Source organism: Clytia hemisphaerica, unplaced genomic scaffold, assembly GCF_902728285.1.
Source record: "Clytia hemisphaerica strain Z4C2 unplaced genomic scaffold, Clytia hemisphaerica genome assembly, whole genome shotgun sequence".
Classification (NCBI taxonomy): domain Eukaryota; kingdom Metazoa; phylum Cnidaria; class Hydrozoa; order Leptothecata; family Clytiidae; genus Clytia; species Clytia hemisphaerica.
Window position 1 is genome coordinate 2,687,825 of NW_027103851.1, and position 27,034 is coordinate 2,714,858.

The 27,034-nt window shown below is 34.8% G+C and overlaps 1 protein-coding gene across 1 annotated transcript; it reads left to right on the plus strand.

The window, feature by feature from the left end:
* Positions 1-678: 678 nt before the first annotated feature.
* LOC136807841 (uncharacterized) lies at positions 679-25,674 on the plus strand. The gene is made up of 12 exons (XM_067064463.1): positions 679-820; positions 5,706-5,948; positions 7,590-7,772; positions 9,339-9,515; positions 10,546-10,754; positions 11,649-11,848; positions 15,385-15,574; positions 19,336-19,579; positions 20,601-21,017; positions 22,574-22,670; positions 24,367-24,419; positions 25,547-25,674. Exons 1-12 carry the CDS (start codon positions 679-681, stop codon positions 25,672-25,674), a joined length of 2,283 nt encoding a protein of 760 aa, XP_066920564.1.
* The last annotated feature ends 1,360 nt before the right edge of the window (positions 25,675-27,034 follow it).

The window sequence follows — 27,034 nt, forward strand, 5'->3', positions numbered from 1 at the left end:
AATTTTAATGAGACTGTTTCATAGAGGTCAACAGACGTGCAAAATATACTTTTATAATATAATAAAGATATAACGCCACACGAGCATTTGAGTTCTCAAACTTTTTCATGAACTGGAATGCCCACGATCTTCTCTCATAGCTGCCACGTGGTGAGCAGAGTGTTTAATTATTGTTGACCTTCACTGTATTGTTTGTTTGTTTTTATAGTATGTGTTGTTTGTTGTTTTCAATATTTCTTATATATACTCTGTATATAGAAAAAACTAGTATACTGTGACTATGTTATGAAACTAAGATATTATTATTATATTATCTCATGATTTTTAACTCGAAAATTAGAAGCGCGAAACAAACACGTGTTAAGAAATACCAAAAAACTCGAAAAGTTCAAGGCACGAAAAAAAAACTCAAACTTTTGTGGTGACGTCATAAAAACTGGAATTATGACGTCACACGCAAAATAACTCGGAAATATAACTCGGGAAACAAATAGCTCGAAAATTCCGAAAATTCCAGAATCCCGAAAAATCGACCAAATTTGAATAAAATTCCTCCCTTGTTTCAGAGAAGATTGGGATGGGATTTTTGAATTCCTTGATCGAAAATGTAGTCCAAGGTCCTATAAAAAAATCGACCCTGTACTATTTGAAGACATCGATGAGGAGCTTGTATAACGTATGGCTGCCAAAACGAGAGGTTCATCTTTTCCTTCCAAGGTCGACGCACAAATGTGCATATTCTTGTCGAAAAGTTTCGGTGATCTTTCAAACGACTTGTTATTCGTTATTCGCACGAATAACGAGAATATTGTGCACAGAGGTATGCAACAAAGAAACTGGCAGAGACTTGGAAGCATTTCTATCATGTACGCTCATACCTTTGGACAAGAACCCTGGTATTAGCCCTGCCTATCTATCGGAATAGGTGAAGTCCTCAAACTTATCGTAGGAAAGACTGTCTGTAACCATCTTCCTCAAGAATGAAGAGGCCGCCGGCAACTTTCAGCTCTGTGCTGGTCAGCTTGGGAAATGCAAAGCTGCAGTCCACGCACGCCATGGCTGACCGGAATCTGACCTATTTCCTACCAAATTTCGAACAAATTTTGAATTAAAATTATTGGATTTTTGAATTCCTTGATCGAAATCTGACCTAATTCCGTCCAAATTTTGATTAAAGATTTATACTCGACCGAATTTTGATTAAAAATTGTTGGAATTTTGGTTGATTTTTGGTCGGAATTCGACCTATTTCCGACCAATTTTTGATTTAAAATTGTTGAAAGTTAATTTGATTTTTAGTCGGAATCTGATCTAATTTCGACCAAATTTCGACCGCAATTTTGATTAAAAATTGTTGGAAGTTTGGTTGATTTTTGGTCGCAATCCGATCTAATTTCGACCAAATTTCGACCAAATTTTGATTTAAAATTGTTGAAAGTTAAGTTGATTTTTAGTCGGAATCCGATCTAATTTCGACCAAATTTCGACCAAATTTTGATTTACAATTGTTGAAAGTTAAGTTGTTTTTTAGTTGGAATTCGAGCTAATTTCGACCAAATTCCTACCAGAACTTTTGATTAATAATTGTTGGAAGTTTGGTAGATTTTTGGTGGGAATCCGACCTATTTCCGACCAGATTTTGATTAAAAATTGTTGAAAATTCAAGACAAATATATATCTTCGAAGAAAATATTCGCAAACGGGTTTTTTGCCGAAAAGAGTTTACAGCCGGTAAAATTTCAGTTTCTTCAAAATCTCGCAGGCCGATTTTTCTGTACACACCATAACGGCTGTTAATTCCGCTGGTATATTTTTCCACCTTTGCTATCACTGTAACGGACGATTGTCTAAAGCAAAATGTAATGGTGCTATGATTGTTTTGTACATAAAACGTCGGCATTAGATTGTCACATTCACTTTATCCCTTTAGATAAGAGCGCGTAGAGTTTGCAGAATGAATGATCAGATCTTTTGTGAGAAGTCTGTGTTCACAGGAACGAAGCTCCAATCTTAAATCAGGCAGTAACACTATGAAAGAACTTCAAAAAAATATATTAATTCCGTCAAAAGATATTAATGAAAGTGTTAAACTGATTGACCCCTAAGATGCGTTGTTTTCGCTGTTTTTTTATACGACAAATGTTTGGAAAGTTATGGTCGAAAAATAAAAACACTTTTTTGGCATATAATTTACTATGGAATAGAATACCAATTGTCTTGTAAGAAAAAACAGTTTCAACCCAGTTGAAATTTACGGTACGATTTAAAAATAGTTTTCTTTGTTAAGGTGTGCAGCTTGATTTCTCTGCACGGACCCTGAAATCACAAGTGTGAAACAACAAAGTTAGAACCGTTAATATACGGTATATTACCGGAAAATATAATCTCATTATATGAAAAAAGTTTCTAGGAAAAGGATATGTCAAAATATTCAAGAAAATTTTAAAGGTAAAAATTCTTACTTAATTTAGAATCATGGAAAGCTCTTACTTTCCAATATTTATAAGTCATCATAAAAGGAATCGTTAATATTCCAATTCAATAAGGGGTTGTATTACCTTCAATGTGGCAATGAATGCTCCTGGGCAACCAACCAACAAAAATAGTTTTTGACCTTTTAAAATATCGATTCAAAAATTCTTATTTCAATATGAATCAAGATATTATTTTGTGGTATTTCATCGATTGAAAATAAAACCATTGAAATTACGTTTTTTTAACAAGAACATTTAAAATTTATGATGCCTTCGGATGTTCTTAACATTTTGAATTTTAGATCTAAAAATGTGCATAATATGTTCATATTTTCACCCATTTTGTGAGTATTTTTGTCCATTTTCCTAAAAATTCGGGTGTTTTAGAGTCGGAAGCTTTAAAATGTTCTTAACTTGTTCTTAACACTTTGTCCATCGAAGCTTTATGATCTTATATAGTTTGTTCTTATAAAAAAAACGTGTACATTGTCTTTGGGTTGGCAAAAAAATCGATTACATTTTTTTTTCTCTACGGTGTCATACTTTTATCGAGTTCGCTATTTTAGTTTATATAACTTTAAATGAGAAAATGATTTTTCACGAAAATTAAATTGGTGCTTTTAAAATATAAGTGATTGGGAGTATTTTTTGCAGTTTTTTCCTTTTGAACAATGAACTCGAAAGTTGCTTGTATTATATTTGGTATTTTGGTAAGTCATTTTTCAAAATTTATTTTCATTTCATTTTTAAGCAAAGTGGACGTTTCTCTTTATTCTCATGAAGAGGTTAATTGAATCACTCGAAATAAAGTGCATCAGATTTTTTTGATTTTTGATCTCCCCATTTACATTATGATTTTTTTCTTGATTTTTTACCTTCTTCATTATTTTTCCATAATATTTTTTTTCAAAAATATGTACAACAATTTTTGGAGGGATTTAACCATTGAGTTTCAAGCCCGAACGGCTAGAGGCAAAACTTTAACCCTTCTCAGGTAAGAGAAATTGAAGCTACTTATTTCCTATCTAAAACGCGCATAGAACGTGTCGTAATCGTGACAAAGGATTCTATCTAGCGGTTCCTTTGTTTTAGAGGACTACATTTTTTGAAATCTAGTGATAGATTTTAGTTTCAATCCAGTGTTTGTGTAAAAACTACCCGCGGGCGTTCTGGATGGGAAATAAGTGGTTTCATTTCCCATCCAGGAATCTTGTCTCTAGCCCATCGGGCTTGAAACTCAATGGATTTAACTTCTGCAAATTTTGAATAAAGTTAGCATGAAACCTTAACAAAATAATTTATGATGTTGAAATGGACGTCGACAAAAAAATGTTGAAAGTAAAGTAAGCATTTCTTGGTTAAAAATCTTTTGGGTACAAATGGTCATACCCTAGTAAAGGACCCTATTTTCCTTATCAACTCATCAAGCTGATTCCTATACACCTTTTCGATCGTAGTCAGCAATTGCTGCACCGGCATTTTTTTGTCCGTTTTACCACCCTAAAACCGTCCCAATCTTTCGCACCAAAAGACAATAGAAAAAAGTATAAAAAAGGATTGGATCGAGTTTAGGGTGGTAAACTATAATAATAAAGTGGTACGCGCCTGACCGCTCGACTACGGTCGAAAAGTTGTATAGACATATTTAGACTGGCATACCAGTCGGGCTAGAACGGTATCACGCGGGAAAGGTGAGCGTAGGAGTAAGGTAAGCATAGGAAGAAAATATCTTGGCGGTAAGGGCTGAAATCAGAAGCCTCTCACTAAGTTTTGCTCGTTCTCATACTCAGCTCCTATTCTAGCAAACGCCCGCCGCCTTTATGTTCCCGCCCTCTGACATGATTAATTAACAGACTAGTTTGCTAGTCTAAGACATATTTAAAGACACACGTGTCTTCACTTTTAATTTATTCTTTTATAGATTTCATTGAGCGTCGGAGTACAAGCAGTAGACGGTAAGAAATAATGTTTTTTTTATAAGAATGGTGTTTTTTCAATACATCATGAATATTCTTGGACGATTCTTAGACGATGCTATCGTCCGTTTAAAGGTCAGTAAACGCGGGAAAGAGTTAGGGCGTCAGGGCGGTTTACGGGAAAAAAGTGGCGGTAGAGTTTTGGAACTGTTAAACATCTCTGCCACTGCTTACTCCACCCGAATTTATCACACTTCCTAAACTCCTATTCCCTTTTTTAGTGATCTTGTGTAGACGATAGGATCGTCTAGAATATTCTTAACTTTTTTTGGGAAAATCATCCTGAAATATTCTTATGATATTCTTATGTTTTGATCCAATCCAAGCCGAAATCTAGCATTTAGTACATACCTCAAGCAAAAATTTGGCATTTTTGTTGAACCTTTTAGTATTGCTGGTAATAATTGACAATTTAATGGTAAAATGCGCTAAAAATGGAATTCTTAGGTTAAGTTTCCAAATTTCATGACGGTGGTATTCTTACCATATTCTTAATTTTTTGGTTAATTTCATCATAAATATTCTTATAGTATATTCTTATAAAAAAAGCGTGTTCTATACAATAGCGTAGTGACAGGGCCGATTTTTTAGGGGTACCGAAAGACAAAGGGAAAAATGGCACCATTGATTACTAATTTCAGCACTCCTTTGCTTCTTAGCAGAATTGGCAGTTCTCAGTCAAAATTAGAAAAATAACCCAAAATTTTCGTGCTCGTTTTGCTCGCGTAAGTTTCACAAAGATCAGATGTAGCATGTAAAATATATCTAAGAAAATTTTGAGTGAGCTTGTAGGGATTGTTTAGAGATTTTTTATATTGAACTCATCGTCGATCCCAGGGCGCGCACACCATTGACGTGTTTATTAGAATGTCATTTGATGGTATTTTTTGTACTGGCCTCATCTGTTTAAAATAATATGTTATTATTATACACTCTACAAACACGCTTTTTTCCCAAATAACTGAAGTGTGACTCTTGTCAAAACTATTTTAACTATTGAAAAATATATTCTAAGTTAAATAAAACGCAAATTATTTATTCTCCTTCGAGAAAATGCAAGTTGTCCTTAGTGTGAACAAGCTGTCCTCATCTGATTAATTTAATTTAATCGCTTGTTCACACTAAGGACAACTTGCATTTTCTCGAAGGAGAATGAAGAATTTGCTTTTTATTTAACTTAGAATATATTTTTCAATGAAAAAAAAATCATGAAAAAAATAATTAAAACTCTTGAAATTATTTTTTTCATTTTTAGTTTGCGTTAATGCTGAAAGAGGGCGTGGAGAAACAGGAGGCACGACTTGGGAAGTTTATGAAAATGTCGATTATGCACAATGTTCACAAAATTGTAAATCTTTGAATTATGGACACCTCATGTATATTTACAACGATGATACCATAACAACCGGGCAATGTGTATGTGCTGTTGGATCTAATACTTTTTTTGACATGGACGACAGAGTGTATTGCAATATGAATAGTTATGGTGCCGGCTCTGGTAAGAAATTAGAATTAAATGTCGTAAGAATCCCAGCTGGCACACAACGTTATTTCAACGTTCATCTAACGTTATATGAATGTTGTGAACGTTAGATAAACGTCGAAACAACGTTGTGTGTCAGCTGGGATGTTGTTGACACAATGACATACCCTGTGTCACATACCCGCTGGTACCCCAGCCCCACTGGGAAAATACGCCCAAAATTTTATCCCCGGTGGGGAAAATACCCTACAATTTCAGCCACACTGGGAAATTAGCTTTGTTTTTATCCCCACTTAAAGTTCAATAGAAAAACTTTCAATCTAAAACCATCCCCACCGGAATTTTTGTGCTCGAAACAATAGAACTTATGTTCCTAGTGGGATTTTAATAGAGATTTTTATTCCCACTGAGGGAAAACACTTCCAATGGGGCTGTGAGACAAGGGGGGGGGTAATGACGGTGTAAAATTACCCACAGTTCTAAAAGAACGATATTTGTTTGAATAATTCGACGCTTATGTGTACGCTTCAAATCTCGTTAATAGACCTTTTACGAACATCACTTGCCTCGTTTTGAAATTATTGCCAGGGGGATTAACTGTCAGCGGATTTTATCAAAACTACTTCATCTTCATAAAAAAATCATTAAATGTCTCAAGAGACATAATAACCATGGTAATTTTTTGGATACGAGGCAAATTATGTTCGTGACTTAATTTATGAAAAGGTCTATTAACTGTAAGTAAATTATCATTGAGTCAGTCAGACCATGGCGTTTTAAATTCAAATCCAAGTTTCATGATGAAACTTCAAATCTTTCAAAGCCGGAAAAGGTTTATCTAGACAATATGATTTAGAAATAAATTGGTTATCATTTATGTTATTTTCACTACGATATCCTAAGTACAAATGAAATCTGAACGCTTTATTTGAAAAAATAAACTATATAGAAGATTGATAGAACCATAGAACTGGGTGCACTCAGAGTGTGACGATAAAAAAAGATGATCTATTTTTCTTTTAGCTTTAGAACTTTCTGCCTAATATGGTTAGCATTTACACTAGAGCATATAAATGATTTATAGATCAAATGCCTGTAAGTTAGGTCTGACTCATGGCGTTCTAAATTCAGCCTAGCAAGCGGAGATGTGAAGATGTTCCAGGTGCTTAGTTTATGTGGATAGTATTTTGAAGTTTAACATTTAATATTAGTTTAACCCTGTCTTGCTTCATCTTCAAGAATGATCAAAAGTTGAAAATGTTTTTATATTTTGTCTTCTTTCATTCTCAAAAATATTTGACCCCCCTGGATATTCACGAAAAATACTTAATTTACAAATAACCACCTGAATATCAAGCACTTTTGATAGGTGTATATCCACCTAGATTTCCGATATCTTTGATATATTCGAGCATCATATAGCCTTCATCGTATAGACAGGAGGGATGCAAACTCTGTTTAGGAGAGCAGATTTTTATGACACTGTAATTATCTTTTTATATTATGAATAATTAATTACTCTGTCATAAAAATCTGCTCTCCTACACAAATTTCGCACCCCTCCTGTCTACGCTGCTGGGCTTTACCATGAAAATGTTTTGAATATCTTTTGACCAACAATATTACCGATATTTCAAATTTTCATTCTTTTTGTAGTTGACGGCCAATGGTCACCTTGGTCTTTGAACCCCAGGAAATGTCTCGTGGGAAAAAGATCGAAAAGTTCGGAATACGCAAAAGAGAGGTATTGTGCAGTATTTCCACCGACATATAATTCTGGTCAAGACATATGTAATGGATCCAGTTTGGTGGGAGTTGGAGGTGGTTGTGATAATTCGTGTAAGTCTAGAAATACCATTACTCTAGGTATTCTCCACGTATTTGACCTGGTTTGCAGGTCGTTCGAAATAGATTAAGCCTGATTAACACTTGAACTCAAAAACAAAAAAAACTGGGAAATTAATAAACGGGGGGAGGGGGGTCCTAATAAGAACAGGGGGGGTCCGAAAAATATTCGAAGATTAATAAGCCGTAGGGGATGTCTATTCGGGACCTTAAAGTATAGTTTACAATATTACTCTTTATCTAATTCAAACCTCTGCTATGCGAATGTTTTATAATTCGAAACGAAATATTGTCTTCTTCAGCTGGAAAATGGTTTAAATTACTCTCTGTAATAATTCATGTAAGTGTAGAAATTTTATTACACTTAACTCTCTCTAATTCGAACCTCTGCTATGCGAATGTTTCTACAATTCGAAATAAAATATTGTCCCCTCAGATGGAAAATGGTTTAAAATTACTCTCTGTAAAAATTCATGTAAGTATAAAAATTTTATTACACTTAACTCTCTCTAATTCGAATCTCTGCTATGCAAATGTTTCTATAATTCGAAATAGAATGTTTGTCCCCTCAGCTAGAAATTAGTTTGAAATTCTCTTTGTAATTTCAAAAAGTTTTTTTGAAAATGATGACGTCATCATTTATGACGTCAGCAAATTTTGTAAATTTTACTCATCTTCAGCATTGATTTTAAGAAAAAATCTTAATAGGAAATGTAAAACCGTTAATTATGTTAAAGGGCAACCTTTTATATTTCAGAATCTTTAAACAGAATCTAAATATCTTTATTGGTGCGACTGTGACATGTATTTTTTTTAAACATATATTTGGACTTTTTCCCGACAAGTTGAAGTTGTGATGATGTCATCGCTTTTTGGATGAGGTCATCAATTTTTTTTTCTTCCTGGAAAATTGTGTCATGATGGTCATGGTCATAGGTCGTCTAGATAAAAAATAATCGAGGGTGGTAGATTCTATTCGAAAACTTTTAGAAACATATAGCAATGATCGCGATAGCAAATCTAATAATGATGCAATGGAATCTTTTCAACTCGAACCTCGATAACTCGAATGTCGTCTGAGCTCGAGCAAAATTTATGGTTAACAATGTCTTATAAACATTACTCCGACAAGAAAGTTCTTTAACTCGAACAAATATGTATTCTCCGTGCGTGTTATCGAGTTATGTAGACTCCACTGTAATAACAGATTTGTTGACTTTCGACGGTTCTAATATGGCTAGTCAGAAAACAAGGTCAAAGTACAAACTCATGATAAATCTCTACACGTTTCTTTTATAAGAACATCCAAATTTCTTGAAGCCTACGGATGTTCTTAATTTTTTGAGTTTTAAGCCTAAAAATGTTCTTTAGCATGTTCTTATTTTGACCATTTTGGGAATATTTTTGACCATTTTCCTAAGAAAAAGAGTGTTTGAGTCCACAAAGCCTTGTAATGTTCTTAACTTGTTCTTAGCATTTTGGCCAGTGAAGCCTTATGTTCTTATATAGTTTGTTCTTATAAAAAAACGTATAATAATCCTTTTTATTTCATATTATCAGTTGTGGAGCATTACACAAATTTCAACCAGGAGATAACAATCGAAACGATGCCCGGAGAATTGTTAACATATAAGTTTGGTTTACATTTACGAAATGTCGTTTTCAATGATGCGCCCTATTTCAATATCTGGGTCAACGCTAGAGATCCATCATTGAATCACAGTCCAAATGGATTAAGTATGTATACAGCTACTCTGTACCAGAAGAATGTATCTCACGTTTTTCGCTTCGTAGTACACTCAATGCCAATTGTCTGTTTGATAAAAATATACCCGTACGGAGACCTCTGCGATGAAGTATGATTTATAAATAGCAACACTTCTTTCATCGTCTCCCCTCCCTCATCAACACTCCATCGCAGTGGTAGGTCTGAAAAATCTCAAATGAGAAAAGACAATGACAACAAACCCTCTACGGCAATAACGTAGATACTGGGTTTGTGTACAGACTAGTATACACCAGGCATCCGTCCCACTTCATTGGAAGTTTGCATTTATAACAATATTGTAATTTAGTGATCTGGTGAGATTTCTTTTCAAGCTACCCAGCTGGCACACAACGTCGTTTCAACGTTTATTTAGTGTTTACGACGTCCATATAACGTTAGATGAACGTATCCAGTTTGGTTGAAACTAGCAAGAAGCTTGTGCTTACGGTGACCCTCTGAAATGTAGAGCTTCCTTTGATTTGAAAATTAAATTCACAAGTAACTAAAAAACTCAAAACGGGTATTTCTTAGAAAGAATGGTGGGAAATATTTGTGATCGGTAGATTAACAATATCAAAAGATCTCCAAAATGCCAAAATTTACACTTTTTGTCTCTAATGCAGATTATTTTGAGATAGATTAAAATAGATAGAAAAAAATCATTTAGGCGAGACCAAGTTGATGAAATTGTTTTACGGGCCCGACCGACCCTAAAATTCCAAAAATCGAAATAAAAATTCATTTTGGTGGTACATTTTCATTTTCGTTGCTTTTACAGACTGCCAAATTTTCAAAATGTTGGTAGTTTTTCCAAGGTTTTGAGAATTTTTCATTTTATCCATGAATTTGACCTTTTTCGTCTTTTTAGGAGATTTTATAGGTGAAACTCTACTTTTATTTTTATTTTTGGCCGACCGACCGACCCTCTTTTTTGGGTAGCTTGGCCCGTAAAACAACAAATTAAATTGGTCTCGCCTTATATATAAATTTTTTATACAGATGACATTTTTTCAATCGAAGAAGTAACCTTCCAATCGGCGCCATCATCAAATTTGAATGTCAATCCTGAAGTCATGAATGATCAACAGATTTATCATCGACATGAAGATGACGAAGCTTATGCTGTTGAACATCCAGAACGTAGCACCACAGTAGACCCTGATCAAGTGTCTACTAGTGATATGTTAGAATGGGAAGTCAAATATCGCGTATGATATTAGATACTCTATCTATTCTACTCTATGTACAAAAAATGGAAAAAACTTAGTCAAGGATAAGTGAGAAACTTTTAGGCGAATGAAGAAGTTTTTCTTAACTATCAATTAACCAAATATGACCAGTTTTTAAGGTTGTGGCGAAAAAGGTTTTCACATAAGTGACAACAATTTTTGCAATTATTTAGCCCGACGAAAAGTTTTTTCCGACTTAATTTTCCCTTTAAGGTATTTCACGTTTAACATTTAAAACTATATATGTTTAAAATCTTTCTTAAGGAACACCCCTGTGTCAAAGACCCGCTGGGATCCCAGCCCCACTAGAAAATTTGCCCAAAATTTCGCCCCTGGTGGGAAAATAGAATTTTGGCTCCACTGGGAAACTGACTTTGATTTCATTCCCACTCAAAATTCAGTGTTATAGCGAATTGCACTCCAAAACCATCCCATCGGGATTTCAATAGGAATTTTTATCCCCACCAAGGGAAAAAGTTCCACCGGGGCTGTGAGACATGGGTGTGAGGGATGAATCAAAAAATTGTTCCATTTTTGAAGAGTGAGAAAAACGTAAAATCTTTTCATTGGATGAGAAAGATCATTCCAAAGAGATAATATTCGAATTAAAGGTTTTATTTTTATATAAGTGTACCCGTTTCATATCAGATACATATTTCATATCAGGACAGTGCCTGCCTATTCTATTATGCTGATGTAAGCAAAAAATGTTTTTCTTTTCTACTTTTTGACTAATCTTGCTCCGCATCCGTGTCAATTCAATGTGAAAACGCTTGTGAATTAAAATTAATGAGTAAGCAAACAATTTCACTCTTATTTAAAAACAAAAAGCTTTAAATAACAAACTACTCACTGTATTTCTTTAATTAATAGATGACAGGTAAAGCCTTGGACGATGTCTCAAAAAAACATTGGTTAACTTTCGCGCACGTGTTGACAGATCCTTCGGATGATTTCGAGAAAGTTTACATGAGATCGGTGGCGCATAAATTAAACAGCGCAAAGACAGTTTATGTACAAGAATATTTTATGGAAATACGACCCTACGGAGTTACTTCTACCCTCATACCTGGGTAAGAAACTCTTTGTCTCTTTATGATTATATTTGTAGTAAACAGGAGGGGAGAAAGAAAAACCAAATACTTTGAAATTTAAAAAGCTTGAATACAAAGGTTAAGCTTGATTTATATTATAAATTGAAATAAACCAGCTGCGCTGGAAGCTCCGGCTTAAGAGATTAAAAGATGTGAAAGATGAGCTTGTTGAGTTAGTTGTGTTAGAACGTTGCCCACAAACTGCTAATAAGAACAGATCAGAAAGCCCAGTAATATTTCTATTGCAGAGCGAGTATGAGAAATAATCTTAACAAATAAAAAAACCAGCTGGAAGTTTAGCTCTTCTAAGTGATTACACATGCACTTTCTTGCCTAAAGAACCAACCCCACCCCCGCCCACTCATCCTCAACTAAAAAGTTCAAAATTGGAGCTAAAGGAGATAAACATTAGAAGTCAATATCTCCAAGTTCTTGATTTGATTGTCCAGATAAAATTTTGGGGAGAAAAATAGCCTAAATTAGAGGTCACGGGCTTTTTTTAGCTAAGCATTATTTTTTCTGTTGGGATAATACTTGAGGGAGAGTAGGATAAACCAAATAAAATGGTACAATATTGTGTATGTAATAAATAGTGGTATATTTGGAAAAAACCTGTTTCGGGTTTGAAAAATCTTCAAAAGGAACGGTCGCCCCAGCAAATGAAATTACGACAAAGTCCAAAAAATATCATTTTCAGTTATAACACTGTGAAAATTTCTCCGATCTTGTTCAAATTTAAACAGGAATTGTGTTTTAGTATCCTTTACTGAATTCTCATAGTGATATGTTTGTAAAAAATCTGTGTTGGGTTTGAAAAATCAAAGGAACGGTCGCCAGCCGCGATGAAATTACGACAAAGTCCAAAAACGATCATTTTAAGCCATAACACTGTGAAAATTTCTCCAATCTTGTTCAAATTTACACAGGAATTGTGTTTTAATATCCTTTATTGAATTCTCATAGTGATATGTTTGTAAAAAATCTGTGTCGGGTTTGAAAAATCAAAAGGAACGGTCGCCAGCCATGATGAAATTACGACAAAGTCCAAAAACGATCATTTTAAGCCATAATACTGTAATTTGCACTGTAATGTTGTAATTTTAGTATTCTCTTTCGAATTCCAATGGATGTGTGTTTGAAAGTTTCATTCCATTGTCAAGTTACAGAGTTTTATGCTTATGGTTTTTTTTTGTGCGTCCATAAAACTAGAGAAGTTAGCCATATGGCCATATGCAAGATTTAAGCACTCGAGCAGCTGACGATTCATGGTCAAAATTTCTCCAAAGTCTTTCCACATTGTTAGACCAGTATGCATCAAACTTCTCATAAATCATGTCCAAAACATCATGAATAATGATGAAAATGATCACTATCTTTCACTGAGATTTGCAGCTAAGCCCACTTTCGGCAGCCATCTTTTTCTAAATACTTTCGCAATATTATCGAAATCCAGATAATCCGTTTTTATTAAATCGGAATAGATCATCGGATTAGATAAACAAATAAAAATGTCTTGACCGTCGTTGTCGTCGTCTTCGGACGAGAGAGAATTTAAGGCTCCTAGGCCGGAGCAAATAGTCAGAATATGTTAATGGCATTTCTGGTATTTTAGCGTCGTGCAGAATCTGAAGTTCTTCAGGTGAGAATGATATTTTCAGGCTTTCTACTTTATCTAATCGGATATTTCGATTTGGGAGGAGTATAAATAGTTTCTCGCGCATATATTTTCTGCCTAGTTGGACCATTCACAAGCTTTTAGATCCTCAGATCATTAGCCTTTGGTCTCATGTTACGTTAAAATTTAGAGTTTCCTCGAGTCAAGGAAATTTCGAGTTATGAAGATTGGTTTATGAGGCATTGTCACCTGAAGGGACAAGAAAACTTGCTCGAGTTAATGAGTCATTTGAGTTACAGAGGTTAAAGGATTTTGAAAAAAATCCAGAACAGACATCAAATTGTACGTATCAATTTGTTGCGTTGCACTTTTTTTATGAGAAAAAACTATCTAAGAACATATATATAAGGCTTCGAGGGCGAAAATATTAGTAAGAACAAGTATAGAACATTTTTATGCTGAAAGCTAAAGTTAACAACATCCGAAGGCTTAAAAAATATGAATGTTCTTATAAAAAAAGAAAACATTTAGTGTATTTTTTGCTCAGAATAGACCTTTTCAAAAACTACGTCACGAACATCACTTGCCCATTATTCAAACAATTACCATAGTGATTACACTTTTTTTTTTTATAAGAACAATTTTATAAGAACAATGAGGCTCAAAAATGCTAAAAAATAAAAACAATTTAAGAACAATCCTGAGCCTGGAGTTGCTGAGTTTTAGGTAAAATAAGGGCCAAATTAATGAAATTAGGGTTCAAACCCAAAAATACCCCCAAATTTGCCCTAAAAATAAGAACAGGATAAGAACAACTTGAGGCTCGAAGTGCCAAAAAAATAAGAACAGCCGAGCCTCAACAAAAATTTACTGGTTCTTATAAAAAAAAAAGTGTATGTCCCTTGAGACATTAAATGATTTTTTTTATGAATGTGAAGTAGTTTTAATAAAACCCGTGAGGAGTTATAATTTCAAAACGAGGCAAGTAATATTCGTAACGTAATTTATGAAAAGTTCTACAGAGTGTTCCGAAAAAAAAGTATCGAGTTCGAACATGATTCTGAGTAGAAGGTTTGTTGCAAGAAAATATATATTAACAAAATAATTGTTTTTACAACAGCCATTATAATTGAAAAGGATTAACTTTCTTTACAATCCTCATGACGTTAAAGTTATTGAGATCCAGGCTTTTCCAGGAAGAAATAATTAGGAGAGCGACGAAACACTCACGTAACAAAGACAACGCGTTTTACGAAATCGTGCACGTGAACCAATTTTAGCGTGCGCGATTTCCTACAAAACGCCCTTAGATATTTTTCTATAGAATCAAAGTATAATTGACGCGCGTTATTTTTCGCTCACCATACGAGATTGACGAGCGTTTTACTAAGCGCGAGCGCGATCGCGCACGTCTTATTAAAAAGCATGAGATCGTTTTTTGTAAAAGTCCCGTGGCAATTAATATGACACAGAGAGAAACTTTGATAAATACAGGGTGTCCCTAATTAAAGTATCGAGTTTGAACATGCGATTGAGTAGAAAAGTTTATGTGCGTGTTCACAAAATTGTATTTTAAGCTCTCCCCCTTTTTTCTTTATCATTACGATTAATTTATACGTAACTTCCTTTTGTAATAAGCCTGTGTGATGGAGAACGTTCTTATATTTTAGCTATAACACACACAAACTTTTCTACTCAATCGCATGTTCAAACTCGATACTTTAATTAGGGACACCCTGTATTGCAAATTTAGTGAAACGCACACAAGAACTTTCTTTCTATAGAAGCGGTACGACTCGATACTTTTTTTTCGGGACACCCTGTATTTCCACGCTTTATCTAATATAATAAAATCAATCATTACTTTATGGAGAACGACTTTTACCTTCTTGATTTTTAGAGATACATTAACATTCTTTCCAACCTACCGCGCATTGTACGAAACGGCAGGACATGCGCGTATTTATGACGTCATTTGGAAGCTGATTTTACCGGCCATCATTTACCACAGGGACAGCATGTATACCAATGTGATGTCTGGTAGTTTCCAAGTGGTTTATGATAGTCCAAAAAGCACTATAACTTACATGGTAAGACATGTTGTGTACACGCTTTTTTTATATAAAAATTAAGAATAATGCTAAGAATATCACCATCATGGAATTTTGCTACGCAAGCTAAGAATGTCATTTTTAAAGCATTTTCAATTATAAATTGTCAATTAGCCCCAAGTAAGGCTCTCCTTTCACAAAAATGCCATTTTATGCTCGAGACGTATGTACTAAATGTTAAATCTAGTCTGAATTAGGATCCTAACCTAAGAATACTGTAAGAATATTTTAGGATGATTTTCCCAAAAAAGTTAAGACTATCCATGATGAAATGGATTTACACCATTCTTATAGAAAAAAGGTGTATTTGTGGATCAAAAATTTGTAAATGAACCTTTAGAACAAAAATTTGTTTTATTCTGTATTTTAGCTCGCCTTTAACTGTTATATCAGTAGCGTAGACAGGAGGGCGCAAAATTTGCGTTGGAGAGCAGATTTTTATGACACTGTAATCATCTATTTATAATTTATCATACCGCAGACACGTGTTTCGTCCTTCCCAGGACTCATCAGTGCGGCTCGGGTAAGCGAGCATAGACTGTTGTTGTCACCAGAGTGCTCAAAACACTAAGTGTTGAGCTTCACATAATCGCTTGTGGTGTATTTATAATATAGATTATGAATAGATGATTGCTGTGTCAAAAAAATCTTCTCCCCTACACAAATTTTGCGCCCCCCTTGTCTACGCTACTGTATACATTAATAGATATAGGTGATATTCTATGACTTCCGGTCCCAGACGTTGTGGAAGAGGACTTATCACTATATTTCAATAGTTTTATTGAAGACAACATGATTTATGTGAGACAGCCATCTGTACCGTCTTGAAAGACGACTTTATCCTCTGACGGGTTGGCGGCCGCCCACGCTTAAGTTCTAAAGGAGCGGGCCATTTTTCCCATCGGAGAAAAATAATAGTCGGCCTTTGATGTGCCGCATTTTCAGTCGGGTTCAACTACCCTTGTGCATTAAGCTAGAAATATTTTGGTTGGACCCGCCAATCCCCGAAAACAAGGACTTCTATTGTCTTTAGTTGCGATAAAAAGACTGGAACGGCTTTAGGGTGGTAAAAAAAATGGACAAAAAAATGCCCGCGCGGCAATTGTCGGCTACGGTCGAAAAGGTGTATTCCGTTAAGGAAATACTGCGTATCAATTCAATTATTTTTTATCGTAGAATTTACATGATGACTAATAAAATGTTTTATTATTCAAAAAACATTTCAACAAATATTTTTGAGCAATAAGAAGTTGTTTCTACTCTTTTTTGTAATTTATGATGTGTTAGTGATCTTCAACAGGAGGATTTGACTCTTCGTAACTATTTCAAATGATATATGCAGAAAACTGTTGCTTTTTAATAGGTCACGTGAAATTACAATAGAATTTCAGCACTTGACCAATTAGAAGCTTCTATAAATCTATGAGTATAACCGAGTGTGATAAATTGCGTGTGTTCCGTGCCTTCGTGGGTCGGAAAAAAATTCGTGGGTCCACAAAAAAAATTCGTGGGTCCACAAAAAAAATATCGTGGGTCTATGAAAAAAATTCGTGGGTCCATGAGAAAAATTCGTGGGTCCATGAAAAAAATTCGTGGGTCCAAAAAAAAAATTCGTGGGTCCATGAAAAAAATTCGTGGGTCCAAAAAAAAAATTCGTGGGTTCACAAAAAAAATTTGTGGGTCCAAAAAAAAAATTCGTGGGTTCACAAAAAAAATTCGTGGGTCCATGAAAAAAATTCGTGGGTTTTGGTAAATACAAATTTTATGTATTGCATTTAAGAATTTTTTTTGCGTAAAATTTTAACATCAAGATCAAGAACAAAAAAGAATTTGAAGAAAAGAAGAAAGACAGATAAAATGATTTCTCAAAATTTCATGTTCTTTCAGATAGTACCAATCATTTTCGTTTATTTTGACTTTTGAAAATAAGCTATTTCTCTACCCCTTATTTCTCTTGCAGTTTTGCCTATTGCGTCACTATTTTGGCCATAAAAAGTTTTCCCGGGCCTAATCCGCGTATTCCCTCTCAAAAATATATTGTGATATACTGTTCTTTTTAATAGACTAAAAATGGCTAGGTCGTAGAAAAGATGTCACAGGACCCAAGGCTTGGCCCCCTACTAATTTGGCGGATAGCCGAAAAAGTTTTTTCAGAGCGAATTTATTTTGACGGATGGACGAAAAAACTAAATTTGGCGGGAATTTAATTTGGCGGTTGCTGAAAATTTTAACCTTAAAATGGCGTAAAAACAGCGACAAAATGCAAAAACACCTTTAAAGGAATCATATCAAAGTTTAAATTGGCGGGAATTTAATTTGGTGGATGGCGAAAAAAATAAATTTTGGCGGGAACTTAATTTGGAGGATTTCGGCCAAATCCGCCAAATCCGCCAAATTTTCTTTCCGCCAAAATTGTATGACTACGAAATTCCTTGGGAGTTCCTCCCACATGAAGTGAGAATGTGGCAAAAAAAACATATTTAATCCCATTTCCTAGGAGTTTTTAAATGTACTTAGTTCTAAAAAAGAAATATAACATACCATACCATGATATAACAACAATACCCTCTAGCAATAATCCTGACCACTCCTTTTATCTGCGTAACACCACACCCCTGAACCAAACAATTTAATATGGATATGGGTTTATAGGTTTTAATACGCTAATCCTTTTTACATGAAAGCATGGGGGATGAAATATTGAAACATATAAAGAACATTTTCTGCAGATATAAGGATATGTTGAAGGATAAAAATAATGCATTTTAAGAATAACACAAGATACCGCTAACTTTGTGTTTGCCACCAGTTTGGATTAAAGGAATAGATATTATTACTCGTGTAATGCATAACTGTTAGAATTGCTTTCAAAATGCAATGAAACTGTCATACAATGAATGAAATTAATTACTCTATTCCCTTAATCCCAAAACTGGTGACAAGTCATAAAATTAACCGGAGATCTCATTTTGTTCCGGATTGGTGAATATCATGACACCCCTGTTTCACAGACCCGGTGGGACCCCTACCCACTGGAAATTCAGGCCCAAAAAATCTTCTCCGGTGAACAAAAGCATAGCAACTGAAAAAAGCTCATATCCCCATTGAAAAACGTAAAAAATCTTTAAATCCCCACTAAGCTTTGATCGACTTAAATGTCTCACCCCCACCAATATTTCGAACAAAGAACAATAGAAAAAAAAGAAAAAAAATCCGTTTTGGATAACCCCGTTGGATGTCTCTTTATTTATAACCACAAATTATGTCACATTATTACGGCGTTTCTCATTTCGTTGAATTTTTTTGTGAACCCACGAATTTTTTTCATGGACCCACGGATTTTTTTTGTGAACCCACGAATTTTTTTTTTGGACCCACGAATTTTTCTTGTGAACCCACGAATTTTTTTCATGGACCCACGAATTTTTTTCATGGACCCACAAATTTTTTTCATGGATCCACGAATTTTTTTCATGGACCCACGAATTTTTTTTTTGGACCCACGAATTTTTTTTTTGGACCCACGAATTTTTTTCATGGACCCACGAATTTTTTTCATGGACCCACGAATTTTTTTCATGGACCCACGAATTTTTTTCCGACCCACGAAGGCACGCAAGCCACGCAATTTATCACACTCAGTATAACCCAATCAAGTGTGCTGTATTCAGAGATCAGTGCAGTGCAGACGACTTAAATCCTTGAGTGACATTGTATACATTAATCTTTATATATTATAGATTCCATTTATGGATCCGACGTTTCGAAACAATCGTGAAACTAACGTTCGAATGACGTATAAATTCAACGACATGACGATGTATCCACATATGTATCGTGCCATGATGGATATAAATTATTGTAATAAAGGTAATGAGTTTGGAGGGCAATGTGACAGCGTGAACCAAATGACATTTAAGGAGGAAAGTCACGTTCACGATAGCAGTATAACGGCTGGTGGCTCGTTCTATTATTTACATGAAGGTTCGTTATGTTGTGTTTTCCCAGCTGACACACAACGTTGTTTCAACGTTTATCTAACGCTCACAACATCCATATAATGTTAGATGAACGTTGAAACAACGTTGTGTGACAGCTGGTTTGTTTTTAACTTTGTGTTAATGGTTGTAATCTACCGGTGCTAATTTAGCGGAAAATTTTATTCTGAGAAAAAAGATACAACCCGGAGGGGGGGGTACTTGGGCAAGTGAAGGGTACGGGTATGTGCCGCCCTCAAGGGTGCCTTTTTTGCGACTTTAAAGGCCCTGTAAGAGTTGGAAAAATCAGAAAATCAAATTTCAGCTCCTCTAAGAGTCGGGAAAATAGGAAAATTTCTACTTTTTGCTCCTTGAAAGATCACAAATTGGTCAAATTAGTCCAATAAGGGTCGTTCGCAAAATTTTCCTATTTTGTCTCCTTTTTAGTCACGCTAAGGGTCCGAGGGTTGAAAATCGGGCGGCACATACCCGTCAGCTCGCAACCCTAGTATCCAACCCCCCCCCGGATACTACCCTCTGGGATTATTTTAGACCGAAAAAAAACTAATTCTCACCACTCAAAAAGACTAAAAAAAGATTTTTTAGCGGCTAAGTTTTTAAAATCGGTCCGTTTTCAACAGACCCGCACATACGGGGCCAAGGGTGCCATAACCTCACAGTGGCCTCCAATATTTTGTAGGATTTCGCGTAAGGCTTTTAGGCCTCTAATTCTTTAGAAAAAATTACTTTTCAGTCACTCCATCAACCTCACTAGTGAAACTAAGACAAATCACTATCTAAGAAATGAACCCACAGCCGAAGAATAAATTCGCAAACGGGTTTTTTTGCTGGCGAAAAGAGTTTACAGTTGATAGAGTTTGCTTTGAAACTCTCCCGCCGATTTTTTTCCATACACCGCCATAACGCCATATACCGCCATAATGGCTGTAAACCCAGCGCGTATAATATTTTCCCGCCCATACTATCACTGTAACAGAGCATATTTACGTCTAATTTCACCGTTTTAGGAGCTGCCTTTCGTATTCAAAATGCAAAGAGTGGAAAATGTTTATACGTTTCTGAAGACAGCCGGGTGAAACATTCATCTGCTAAATGTAAAGATTCAATTTTCAAGTACAATGAATATGGTGCTGCGCAAGATACAAAGGGAGATTGTTTCTATAGCCATTTCTGGCAACTTGTGCCCGCCTGGTGGGCGTGTGGGCGCTATACATTGCTTTTCACAAAAATTAAAAATACAGTCACACATCAAATCAAATCAAAACTATATTGGCATGACAGATTGGAGAGAGCATCATATTTTGTTACTGGGACAGATGAAGATGGCAATTACAAGATGGGAGGAGCGCCAATAAGGGTCTCCAATTTGCCGGACACAGCTTTTGCTGACTGGACTGACGAAAATGATTTTCTAAAATTGCCAGGTAATCTTAACTAAATTATGATAATCATGATATGCACCATTGCAATGTCTTTAAATCACGAACCCAACAGCTGATTGGTTGGAAGTACGTATTGGCTGATTTTACGTCACCAATCAGTTGTTGGGTCTATGGTTTGATGTCGAAGACATTGCAATGGTGCATATCATGAATCAATTTAAACATTTTTTTTTATACTTTGATTCCTATCCTCCTAAAGGGAACATCTGGAATTATACACGTTGTTTTTATAAAGACCAGACAATTTTGGCTCAGGCTAGGCTGTTCTCAATTTTTCGAAATTTTTAAATTTTTTGGATTAAATTATTCCTACTTGAATTCTTTAATCAGATAAAATTATAATTTTCTGAGGGTCAAGAGGGTCGCCCTATTTTTGGGGTTGCTGAAAATTCGCCTCTGATTTCTAATTTTGGTACCCCTCAACTTTTTTACACGTTAACCCTATTAGCCCCAGGGGGGGTAGAATCTACCACGCTGGAGTTCTTTTGTGAATATCTCTGAGAAAAATTTTTAAAACGACTTGAAACTTTCTGACTTTTAACAAAATCTTATTAAGAGTACTTGTGCAAAATTTTAGGGTCATAGGTTGTTCAGATCAGGTTTTATGACTTTATTGTGAAACATGACATAAAATCCAGCTAAAACCGTTTAAAACTCAAAATTTAAAAGTGCTGATAATTTCTGAACTATTTATTCAATCATTTTCAAATTTTGACACCTGATAGGCATTGACAATATAAATTTGAAAGATTGAAAAAATAAATTTGAAAATGATGACGTCGTCATTTATGACGTCATCGAATTATGAAAATTTTACTCATCTTCAGCATAGATTTTAAGTAAAAGTCTTCATGGAAATTTCAAAACCGGCAATTATGTTAAAGAACAACCTTTTATCTTTCTGAATCTTTAAACAGAATCTAAATATCTTTATTGGTTCGATTGTAATAGACAGTTTAGTAAACTATATATTTGGGCTTTTTTCCGACAGGTGGAAATTTTGTGATGACGTCATCGGTTTTTGAATGACGTCATCTATTTTTTTTTTCTTCCTGGAAATTTGTTTCATGATGGAGAACATCTGCACCAAATTTCATGACCATAGCTCTTCTAGATCAAAAATAATCGAGGGTGGTAGATTCTACCCCCCCCCCTGGGGATACCAAAGTCAAAAAAGCTTGGGGCCAATAGGGTTAAAATTACAGTAGTCTTTAGCCAAAAAAAAGAAAATTACCAAAAGTTTCGTGTGCGTCTAATTCATAAAATCAAGTTTAGCCCCATTTTGGTCGATCCACCACACTGCTGGTGAAGCTTTCAATAAAGGTCAAATGGCCGATCATATTTAACGAAATTATTTTCCTTTATATGAAAAAAATTCACATTTCTAGCGATTAGGCTACCGCTGATACTTTGATAAGTCACATTATATCTAAGTCCCTTGACTTTTTCACAGAGACACTTTACATTTTATCTGTACATTTTTCTTCTCGTAGTATGGCTACAAAATGAATAATATCTTCATATAATTTTTTTTGCAGTGTGGCCAGGGATGGAGAATATGATATTGAAAGGGATCGTCATGGCAACCACATCTCTTGGTGAAACTATGTTTGTTTGTGCTCTCAAAGCTGACCTGTAAGTCTATTTTATATTTGTTTATAAAAATGTTCGTATATCCACATCCGTTTTATTATGTTGAACGGTGAAAAAGAACGCGGCTATTATATTTTGATTTTTCCCGACATGTTTTGGACTCGGTCCGTTCTCAAGGGAATGATATTTCTATAGAAAAAAAAGTGTTTTTATACAAAATTATTTGACGTCAATTTGGACGATTACGTCATTTTAGGCGATTTCGGCTTAAAAATGGATTGGTTTAAATGAGGCCGTTTAATAAGTTGAATTTGGTCTAAAATGTGTAAGGTGTAAATCAGACTTAGGCGCTAGGTTGCTCATCTGTTTTGTAACAATCATTTTATATATTTACAAAAAGTTGCGAGGTAAAAAAAAAACAACAAGTAAAAGCTGTTAAGGCTTGGGGACAAAAAAAAAAGAAACCATGGGACACACACTTTGTCTCTCGTGCTGCTGGGATGGTACATGTTGTATTGTACAAATGTGAAAAAAACTTCTCGTACCCCCTAGCCTTCATTGTTTAAAAGATGACTCAACGCGGGCACGAAATAAAAGCAAGTAAATGTATTTATGTTTTTCTGAGTCGGTTAGTCCCGATTTCTCTAGATCCTGATCAACTGAGGACGACATTAAATAAACATTTTCACCATCCTCGAATTCGCAGTTCTATAAACACGAATTCCGTCCTGAAATAGGCTGATATACGTTTTTTTTTTATAAGAACAAACTATATAAGAACCTAAAAGGCTAAAGGCTAAAATGTTAAAAACAATTTAAGAACATTTTAAGGCTTCGTAGACTCTAAACAGTCAATTTCTTAGGAAAATAGGTAAAAATGGTCACAAAATGGTGAAATTAAGAACATCCAAAGGCTTCAAAAATTTTGAATGTTCTTAAAAAAAAACATGTATGTATTTTGCGTTCTGTGTATATGTGTGTCCAAATTATTCCATTATTTAATGTTTGTCCATATAAAGTGATTTTTTGAATGTTGGTCGATGTAAATTTTCAATGATGGTCAAATCCATCCTGGATTTGCTTTCTTGTTTGTATTGTGCTGTTGAATGTCTGTTGCCAGAGAGAGCAATATCTTGAATGCTGTGATTTTATGTAAGTAAATGATCTTGTATTTTTTGTTCTCCAGATTCTTTTAATAGTCTAGGCTGCTGGTATCCACTAACGGATTGGTGCCATAGATTTATAAAGCCCGCAGGGCTAGATGTTGTACTTTTGCTATTAAGAGTGTGCCGTGGTTAGGTAGGAAATCCTTGACTTATAATCGAATTTCAGCGCTTGACCAATCAGAAGCTACGTTGACTTTTGAAAACAATAGAAACTGAATTTCTTGTGATGGCTTAAAGTACGACATCTTACCCCTTCGGGCTTTATAAATATATGATTGGTACTCCTTATATAATACTTGGAGTTTGGTAGAGGTCCCCGTTAATTAGACTAGAAATTGTCATTATATGGAATGTTTTATACGGGAACACCCAAAAATAACAATGTTTCTTTGCTTAAACAATAGTGCAGGTTCCAATGATTTTGAGTATTTCTGTATAAAAAGATGACGCGTTTTTAAAATGAAGATTTATTTAATTCTATCTTATTAATAAAAGAGCTGTAAATTATTCAAACATACTAAATTTTTTTTCGTCACAAGGGGTCATAAAATTATTAATTCTTTCGTATCTAGGATTACAAAATCGAATTGTTTCTTGACTAAAGACCAAGGACTATCGTGGAAAGGTATTCTTTTTTCTAATAATTTACCCTAATCAAATGAGCATCTACCATATTCAAGGTCGTTGTTTCAACCATTGAGTTTAAAGCCCGAAGGGCTAGAGTAGTAGAATCTTTAACCTTTCCCAGGCACGAAAAAGTAAAACCACTTAATTCCCATCCAGAACGCGCATAGAACGACTACGGATTGTATCTAGCGGTTCCTTTGTTTTTGAGAACTGTATTTGTTGAAATCTAGCGATAGGTTTTACTTTCAATCCGGCGTTTGTGTAAAAACCACTCGGGAGTGTTCTAGGTGGGAAATAAGTGACTTCATCTCCCATCCAGGAGTCTCGAGTCTAGCCCTTCGAGGCTTGGAAGTCAATGGTTTCAACCCCATTTATCTATAATCCTTTACTTTGTACTCGTGAATTGAAGAGAGGAGTCAACAGCAGTGGTCTCACATATGCCCGGCGAACGGCGAATTTTACCAGTCCAAGGCACGAAAAAAATTACAATTCGCTAAAATTCAGAAAATTCTGTTCACCACCTCAAATACATATTCAAGTTATATAAATACTGATACTGGGCTTGCTGAGAATTTGCCGGCATAGAATCTAGACTTCCCCAGAGTTAATTTTTCATTTGCCAGTCTATGAAAAACAATCCAAATCCCCTGGGTCAAGACAGGAAAAACATTCGAGGACAAACCATCACACTTTCCCCTAACACTCCAGGTATTTAGCTATCAAAAAGTACCAAAAGGGGAGTCGTGGATTTACCTTATTCGAATTTGCAATGACATTGGACTTGTTAAATTAGCAAATCATCTTTATTCTAAAACAACTTTCTATACGATTGATTATTATGAATTTCAAGTGCCAGCGATAAAGTTGCAATTGATAATTTATTAATTTTTAAAGACGACAGCTGACCAGGGTGTTTATAAACGTGATAGAAAGTTGATTGGTAAGGTAACAAACACTGTTAACGTTCCATTTATAGTATCCTGTACCAAATTCTCATTCACTGACTGCAAAGATAACGCGAAGTTCGGTTTGTTACAGCAAGTTTTTTCAAAATATACAAAAACTACCTTGGACGGGGTGATACAGGCTAAATTTATAACGACTTGACTGTTTTTCTGTTTTCAGGATTGAGTCCCTTCTTCACATATTTCGAATTCATCGTAACATCAACGGATTATGTTTATGGGAAATGTTTGCACGCCAAATATTATTGCAGAATGAAAATCGAACACACATTGACTGATCAAAGGTAAAAATTCTCCTCTACCAAATAAGCCGATAAAACACCCCTTCTCACAGACCCACTGAGACCCCTTTACACTGGAAAATTATCGTCCCCAGTGGAAAATTATGCTCTGTGCTATTTTTCCAGTCATAAAGAAATGAGAATATCAATCTCCGTTATTTGTACCCCCACTGGCTGAAAAAAATGCTAAGTGGATGTGAGAAAGGCTGTGACACAGAGAATCAAAGCTTTTTCTATCTAACTTACAAATGACATCTAATCAACGTATGTTTCTACTGTAATGGTTACTCATTTAGTTTTTCAACCCTCATTGCTTTTTCATTTAAGAATTCAATGGTTCTCGGTACTTTTACAGTGTTTTACACTTGCTTTGTCATTGATTTTCATGCTTAAGATTCTAGTAAGTTGATTTGCTGAATCACATTCTATCAAAACATGTGAAATCATGTAATAGATTGGCCTGACATGGGCCGGACTGCAAAAATTTTTGGAAGAGAAAAAAATGGCATAAAAAAATCCCTTCCACCCTAAGGGATTTTTTTGGCAGACTTCTTATTTTCATACCTTATTAAAGTTCTCAAATAAATTTCATACCCTACCAAAAATTGGATGAACATTTTCGTACCCTACCCCTTACCAGATGGCAGCTTTATGTCACTTTAAAATTTCTCAGATTTCAGGGAATTGACAAAATTGAAATTTTTGTTAAAATAAAATTCAGCTCAAAATATTTTTGTACCCTACCCAATAAAGCCTTCAAGTTTTTTTCATACCCTACCCAAAAGAGGGGAAAAAAAATTCATGCCCTATTCAAATCCCTTCCACCTCGGTTTATGCTATACTTAATGACTGCTCCCTAAAAGGATAACTATTTACCAGGTCATAGTATAAAAATACTTTTTTAATAAAGATTCTTTTTTAAAAGGTATGAGCTAGTTGCTGAAGATGATTATATTGCAAAACTCATTTCACTGGATTCAATCCCTGTCAATAATTTGGATTCGATTGAATTCGATGGACCTATGGATGCTTCTGATAATTTCCCAGACTACACAGGTATCGGTATCACACTTCTTTTCTAGCAACAAATTCCATTTATTTAAGAGAAAGATTTTTGAAAATACCATACACTGTCTTGTAAAGGGATGGAAAAACAGCTTTTCTGATTACTCAAAGTTCAACGATCACTTTCTATTAAAAGCTCTATCGAAAAAAAAAACATTGTTGATTAGGTCATTAAATGAAAGTCCAGAAAAGACTTGCCATACAAATCAGACGGTTTCGACATCATTTGACGATATCAATGAAAATTTATTTTTTTCCTTTTTCGCCGATTACTAGTTCAATTTTTAAGAATAAGGAGCAAT